General features: G+C 31.5%; 1 protein-coding gene across 1 annotated transcript; it reads right to left on the minus strand.

The window, feature by feature from the left end:
- Nucleotides 1-282: 282 nt before the first annotated feature.
- Nucleotides 283-7,181, minus strand: LOC117110361. Its single transcript, XM_033253058.1, has 7 exons — nucleotides 6,970-7,181; nucleotides 6,003-6,045; nucleotides 4,895-5,031; nucleotides 3,990-4,121; nucleotides 2,994-3,239; nucleotides 2,070-2,333; nucleotides 283-1,637 (listed from the first exon to the last, which is right to left on the minus strand). Exons 3-7 carry the CDS (start codon nucleotides 5,022-5,024, stop codon nucleotides 1,612-1,614), a joined length of 798 nt encoding a protein of 265 aa, XP_033108949.1. The 5' UTR covers nucleotides 5,025-5,031; nucleotides 6,003-6,045; nucleotides 6,970-7,181; the 3' UTR covers nucleotides 283-1,611.
- Nucleotides 7,182-8,039: the final 858 nt, after the last annotated feature.

The raw sequence follows: 8,039 nt of genomic DNA on the forward strand, positions 1-8,039 counted from the left end.
GTCTAAGATGTTATAATATTTTTCAGTCGATATTTCATACAGTAAAACATACTATATTAAATTTAGCTTTCTAAAAAATTCAAAGAAAGGATTATATTTGTTCTCAATAATGATGCAAAGTGTTGTCCAGCAACACAAGATATCACATTAGAGCTATCTATAATTTAAAAATGCTCAATGCAAAAATAATAATAATAATGAAAATAATAATAATAATAATAACAATAATAATAAAAACAATAACAATATAATAATAACAATAATAGTATTATTAATGATATTATTAAATATATTAATAATGATAATGATAATAATAATAATAATAATAATAACAATAACAATGATTATTATAACAATACACAGCATTTTTACAATGATATGTAGTTATGTGACATTGTTGCATGATTCCATATAAATAAATAAATAAAAATATATATACTTTTATGAAAATAAGATACAAAACCATTTGCGACAATAAGCACCAAGTGTATCAAGCTAATCTAAATTGAATCAGCTATTAAATACTAACCATGTAGTTTGTGTTAATTACAATCGTGCCCAATGTGATTTGTTGCTGGGCGTAAATGAACATACTCCAAAATTTAAATCCAAAAAGAAAAAGAAAAAAAAAAAAACCCAATTCCCAAATTTAATATACAATGTTTTATATTACATTTGCCAATGGAGATTCATATCAGCTTGAATTAGCAATAAGGGTATCAAAACCAAACTTAAATCTCAATAGAAACCTTTATGTTAATGGTGATTGTAAAATTGTAAATGGACCAGTAAAGTCGAGCACACATTGCGCCGACAGTCATCGGGCGACGCGATTTCCATGGATAATGCGCGAGCAACGGATAGTCTTAAATGAACTTATTTATACTGGGTAACATGTTCACTAAAATTCTACTTTTCTCCCAAAAGGCCTGGTTACCATATGCTTTACAAACTAAGTCTGATAAAGGCTTAGAGAATGGCATTAGTTTAGATTTGATGCCTGCTATCACAGGAATTGAACCCATGACTCTGAGATTAGACAACTAAACTATCTACTCCCCTTTTATAGAAATGTCATTTCAACTACAATCCGCTGTCGGATAATCTGCTGGCAAAATTAGCAGACGGCGTCGCGTTGTGAGTTGCTCACAGAGATCGGAGATCTCTTCGGCTGGCGGTCGTACGACCGTCAAACGACGCAATGTGTGCCCAGTGAGATTATTCTAAATGAAATTATATAAATACTAATAGCTATAAACAAATCATAATAATTGTATTACACATTGTGATTATGACTTAACAAATAAGAATATTTTATACCTTATCGTTAATTAAAGAAGTACATTAGTTCTCAATTTAAAATTTACTTACAAATTCAGTTAACAGATATAGTTACACTCGGTGTTAAAAGTTACAAAATAAAGCAATCTAATACAGAGTTTGTCCATTGTCGTAGAGAAAATGCAACTTGTATATAAAATAGGGCTCTAATCAAATGCAAAGTACCACTTGAAGAAAATGTAAAACGAATAATGGACGAACATTTATTTAAATATCAATGACTTGTATTGGAATCGAGGAACGACTACCATCGGCCAACTCATTCACTGTCTAGGGCATGAATCCGCCTGGAGAACCTGGAATTACGATTAACAAAAAAAAATCAATTAGTTTGTCACTAAAATATACTGCACAGGCTGCTGAAAGTTTAGTGTTTCTTGTGGGTCCTACATGTTGAAAAGCATGTGTATAGAATGCATTTATTTACTGGCACGGTAGATTTGCTAATATGTTATCTAACATGTACTTTATTTTCAAACAGTATTGGGCCCTCAAGAGAGAGTACCATGCAGTCACAGACAAACCGTTCAAGCGTCTATGAAAATATACTGCGAGATCATTAATTATAGCATTGGGGTAATTACATACCTTTATCAATGTGTCTGCAAGTATTATATGTAATTGGAAGAAATAGTTCATCATAAGGAAACTGATTAATTGTTGTGCAGAAATATGAACAACAAGCAGATCTAAACTAGTGCATCATTTACAAAAAGTATGTAGTTTACCTGGTTTTAAGTCTGACGTTTCTGGTTCGATTTGTTTCTGTTCGCATTCGCCTTCATGTGCTATCACTATCTCTGGCGTATTTTCTCTGCACATGACAGCTTCAAAAACACACCTAGAAACGTAAGTCACTCCATCGCTGCCACACACGATTTCACTCAGAGGAACCAGGGGACACGATGCCTTACAAGTAGGCTTAGGTGTTGGCTGAGGTTCTTCTGTTGACGCTTTCCTGCTAGGGGTTGCTGGTGACTTAGTGGTGACAACTATAGGAAATTATTACAAATAAAAAAAAATATGATTTTTGCATTTACTACCATAAGCAACGGTACTTACGTGGTTCCTCATTACGAATAAATGACCAAATTTAGCCTATTTACAATTAGGTTTACCGTACTTATTCATTAACATTTATTTATTTTATTCCTTCAGCAATACATGAAACACCTTAAAAACTATATTACTAAGAAAAATATTAATAAATAAATAAAAATAAACATTGTTACAGTTAAACATTTGTATTAGATTCAACAGCTGACAAGAAATAAAAATAATATTAAACAATTACCATGATATCAAAATGTAAAAGAAATGTTCGCGTTTCTTATGTTTGTTCATTTTTAAAACTAACTTTAAATATTGAATGATACATTTTAGTCTTTATTAAACGTGGATAGCACCCATACAGTAAACTCACAATTTACTTTTGCACAATCCATTCGGCTTTCATTGGCTGATTTAGTTTTATTTTTATGTGTTTTTCTTTTTAAATTTTGTCTTTCCTGTTTGTCACTGTATTATAATTGTTTCTATCGACAAAATGAAGGATATGATTATAATATGAAATGTTTAAATAGAAGTTGGATAATGAGTTAGCAAATAAACGGTAGATAAAATAAAAAGAAATTAAAAAATGAATGTCATACCATTGACCTGAGGTGAATTTACACCGGGTTCTTGAGCATTTCCCGCGTCTCCTCCAACAACCACTGTTGCGTTATCCATATCTCCAGGAAGCCCCTGTACCGGTTCAGTGGTGATGATTTGCGGTCTCATAGAAGCAGGGGCATCAGTGGTATCAAATGCAGCATTAGTAATTTGGATAGGTGGATCTGTTATCGAAGGTTGTATGTCACTGCTGGCGAGACTACCCCCTCTCAAAGAAGTGCTATCTGTAAAAATTCAGAAAACAACACTGCCGTATATCATAACAATAAAGTTATACTTAAGTCAGTCCTATTAATATAGGACTGTACCGTATATATTTCAACACTTTCGAGAGTCGCTCTTTTACATTGGTTCTCTTGTAACTATATGTTATGCCAATGTGATTTAAATGCAACTTGGATTTTCAAATTATTGTCTGCTCAACGTAATGTAAAAATGTAGAAATGTAAAAGAATATGAGGTGACGCTTTGGAATAATCTACAATATTTACTCCTGTAATACACTATGATACCTGAGGGAGATGTCAGTTCACATTCCAATGGAATACTTTTTTTTATTGAAACAAATAAATGAATTATTATGAATGACAAATCAAGTATTAAGTTACTTGTTATTTTGTTATTTGGGTAGAGCCTTCCTTTAGGTACGAAGCGCTTTGTTCCCTGGTCCACATGCTTAACTGTTGTTGCCATATTGGCGCAGTAGCAGGAAACCCCACCAGGTACACATTTATACTCCAGGGTGGTGGAGAAAAGCAACACAGATATGACAGTGTACGTAAAGGGATTGAAACCCCGACCTTGAGGTTGGAAAACTAAACCGTTTCAGCTGCTCCAAACCGCTTAAACAGTAGTGTTGTATAAGCTGGACGGTACAAAATACAAGCTAAGCTTCCTGGGACTTCTGAATTTATCTATAAGTACATGACTATGTATGTATCGATGTCAATAAAACATATTGGTGGTATACTAACCGCTCGGTGAACTTTCATAATCTTCAGAGCTATTTTCTTCTGAGCTATTTTCTTCTGAGTTTCCTTGTTTATTTTGATTATATGCTTTATTATTTTGGAAACCGTTGTTAGCTTCTTCATTCAAATTGATGTCTGAAAAGAAAAAAAAAGAAAAAAAAAAACACAAGCTCATTTAAGCTTACTGGTAATCAAATTGAGAAGTCAGTACCTGAATCCAATTCTAAATTAAACAAGATAACATGAGAGTACAAACCCTCGACCTGTTGCGCCATATCTATGTATACTGAGTCGATTCGATCTATCCGCTGAGTGTTGTTGTATAACAGGGGTGTAATATTACCAGCTATACATATTTATCAGGTAAAGTGTAGCCGAGCGGTAAAAGGGTACGTATTATGTGTAAAGCATGTATGGAGTCCAAATCTTTCTCTTGTTTGTTTTTTTCTTTTTGTTTTTTGTTTTTTTTATTATATTGTTATTATTATTAACTTCTTATTATTTGTGCATCTATATAATACTTTTTTTCGATATTTTATTGTTTTTCACATTTTTTCTGTATAAAATTGTGAGATATACGGCCAGAAAATATTAAAAACACATAAAGTCTGCATCTTCTCTAATCAATCCGCCAAGCATCACAGGCCTCAGGTGACAAGCCTATCAATCAGGCTTGGAATACCCTCGCCTCTTCCTCCGGTAACGAGGGTAATAATTAAACAATATATTCATCAAAATGTGTTCGGTATTACTTCTTTAAAAATTTAAGATGAAAAATTAATATTACTAATAGCAATAATAAAATAACATAACAGCAATAATATTGATATTACCGTTATTTTTCATATTATTATATCATTCTTATTAATCGTTATCTAATTGTTACTATTATTCCCTATTATACTTACTTCTCCAGTTAAGATGGTAGAGGTAGTCATACAGTGAAACTGAGCTGCTTTCGCGATAGTATGAGTTATATGGGGCAGCGGATGTCAAAGCTACAACACAGCACACTACAAGTATACACACTTTCATCATTTTGAAACTATGGAAAACAGAATTGAGAAAATTAGATGTTTCCACTGTATAATTTCCACTACACTTTTAAATCTCAACTTGATGCATTTGTTGGTAAATTATCGTCTCGAGTAGCGAGCATTGGCATAACCCTGATTGTTGGTCTAAAACTATGTTCTTGATTTGCTAAAAAGTTAGGGAATGTTGCGTATTGTTGTCGCCATCAGACATTATGAAGTGGTCTAGGTTGATAGGCCCTATTTCTAGATTTTTACATATTGATGACATATTCATTGTACAGTTTGTTCAATGATGATGCATGGGATACTGATGTCAGTTGATTGACTTTTAACAATTACACTGTCTGTTTCTCCTTATATACTCTAGTTCAAAACTCAGATAGTCAGTTGTTTGACTGACATAAAACCGAAAATGACACATATACTATTACCGAACCCTTGCAATCATAGCAAATTAAATATAATAACATAAAGATTGCTTTAGGCTAAATGTCAACGACACTATGACTGGGAATATAAAACCAGGGCGATGAGGGATCAAAAACAAACTAGTATTAGCTTTGAGTTATGGTGCAGCTGAAACACCCTCTCTACCTTAAAATTTTTAAAATTGAATAAATTGTGTTTGATTTTATGTTAAAGTAATAAATAATTTGAGAGAATTTAAGTGGAAACAATTATTAACATTGAAATTAGTAACCATAAGTATTTATGTTGTATAATTGTATTTAACTGGAATTTTAACACCGCTAAAAATGTGCAAACCAAAGTGTGCCTGTTCTTCGAAAGTTTGCACCGAGGTCCAGTTAGTCTAATATTCTGGATGTTACTTGTGTGTAACTTTTTAGGTATCAGCATTGTTTTTAAGTTTTTATTTTAAACAGTAAGTCTAGTATTTGGAAAATATATTTGGTTTGTACCATATTGTAATCATAATGAAAATAAAAAAAATATGTTGCTTCTAGTTTAAAAAACTTACCTGGTTTTGTTGTCAGTCCAGGAGACTCAAACTTATGTTGTTACTGAAATAGAGTTATTTCAAGTTGCTAGGTTAGATGACAAGACGCTTCTTTTATACGTTTTAATATTAATAGCACTAGGATTATAAAAATTCAAACTATTTATTTATTTATTTATTTGATTATTTATTTATTTATTACGGTGTAAAATATATAACACAATAGCAAAGCGCTAAATATGTTTGTATTACAAAATAGAAAAAAATATATATCCAAAAAGTAGAAAAATATATAAATACAACAACAGAAAAATATACATCAAATTTATGGAGCAGACCATTAAAAACTTACAAACAACATCAAAGTAAAATAAACATCCACAAAATAAGGCCTAAAAACGCAATCTGGATTAATTTCATTAAATGCAAGTGAATTACCATTATTAAACAGATTAACAATAGAAGGGATAGCTCAATATAGAAACCTATTTGTTTTACAACAAAATGGCCTAACCATACTACTGGATCTCAATGATCTAGTAGTATGTTGGAAAGGTGGGAGGAAATATACAAGAATATACAAGCAATAAATCAGTCGTAGGTGCATTTGCTTTCTTTAAAAGAAAAAGCAAAAACAACCTTTTTGACACCCACGAAACGATTTCAGAAATGTGCAAATTCCACTTAAGATCATCCTGAATAGTAACTAAACTATTAATTTTAATCATCATCGGCCAGAGTTACATTACCCAGTGTACAATTAGGCCTACTGAGGCTCCGTTTAAAATCGATAGAAAGAGTGTAAACTTTATTATAGCAAAAATGTCATAGTAAAAAACCAAAGTTTCATTATAATTATTATGCATTATATCATATAAAAATACATTAAATATCTAGTAAATTATTGAACTTCAAAGATAGCACCTACACCTTATACCTATCAAATACATAAGGTAAATATACAGGAGAAAAACATTTTGATACATACCGTAATTAAGACTTCCTAACACGTTGAAAGCTGTCTAACTCTGTTCTTTTTGAGAGTTCAAATACTTTATGATACTTGATTATGACGGAAACAATTACGCCTTCATTATGACGTCACTGTATTCCATGGTCTTCGGCAACTATTTCTATTTTAATATTCATTAACTAATTATGATCTAAGATTCAATTATATTCATTAATTAAATTTCCGCTCTGTGCATTTTGTTCTTATTTGCTATCGTGTACACTGAATATTCAGTATATTCGACTTTTATTTCATATTATAAAATCATGAGGTGGTAAATTATTTCTGTGCAAAGTGGTAGGTCGGAAGCTGACTTATACCAATAGAACTAATAGGAAGTGTGTCGTAGAGGTAAGTTAATCTTTAAGGATAAAGGAGATTCCCCCAATAATAATCTCGTGGGAAAAGTTTTCATTCCTACAAAAAAAAAAAAAAAAAAAAAAAAAAAAAAAAAATCCTATGACTAAGCCAAATAGTTACTATACAATTTATAATTGCACCCATAAGTCAAGAAGTCAAGGAAATGAGAGTGGTACTTTTTACTATGTATGTAAAACTAAACAATGATAGTACTTTTATTGAATAACTTATAAATTATGTTACACAAGCTTTCGCTAGCAGCCTATGTTTATTTATCAATAAAAGAAATCATCCCAAACAAGACCTTGAAAACCATTTCTAGATAAGGGGTTATTTTTTAAATAATTTGTTTATCACCTAAATTTCTTGCGTCTAGGCTGAAACATTAATAACGGCCAATCAGCAATACATCATGGGGTACAATAAACCGTAGGTATCCGACCATGCTTATATTATAAGCAGAGCCATTGTATTATTCGAATTTTCGACTACAATGTTCATAATTAGAATAGTAACTGTTGATACCAAGCCGCTTTTTTTTTGTCGCAGGAGGCGAGTACAAGACGAAACAAAGAAAGAAAAGATAGAAATTGTCATTTTATTCACTTATCTCAAAATGTGTAATGGGGCAGCCACCCATTGATGACGTTATATTAGCTAAACATTTTATATAATGGAAACATAAG

This window comes from Anneissia japonica, unplaced genomic scaffold (assembly GCF_011630105.1).
Source record: "Anneissia japonica isolate Jap-2015-1 unplaced genomic scaffold, ASM1163010v1 scaffold2969_len165980_cov149, whole genome shotgun sequence".
NCBI lineage: Eukaryota > Metazoa > Echinodermata > Crinoidea > Comatulida > Comatulidae > Anneissia > Anneissia japonica.

Bases quoted from the DNA above. Each gene is read 5' to 3' on its own strand.
- LOC117110361 (XM_033253058.1), bottom strand. From the start codon at position 5,024: ATGATGAAAGTGTGTATACTTGTAGTGTGCTGTGTTGTAGCTTTGACA. The intron at 4,122-4,894 runs GTAAGTATAATA...TTTTCTTTTCAG, and splicing joins CTACCATCTTAACTGGAGAA to ACATCAATTTGAATGAAGAA. The intron at 1,638-2,069 runs GTAAACTACATA...TCGTAATTCCAG, and splicing joins AACGTCAGACTTAAAACCAG to GTTCTCCAGGCGGATTCATG.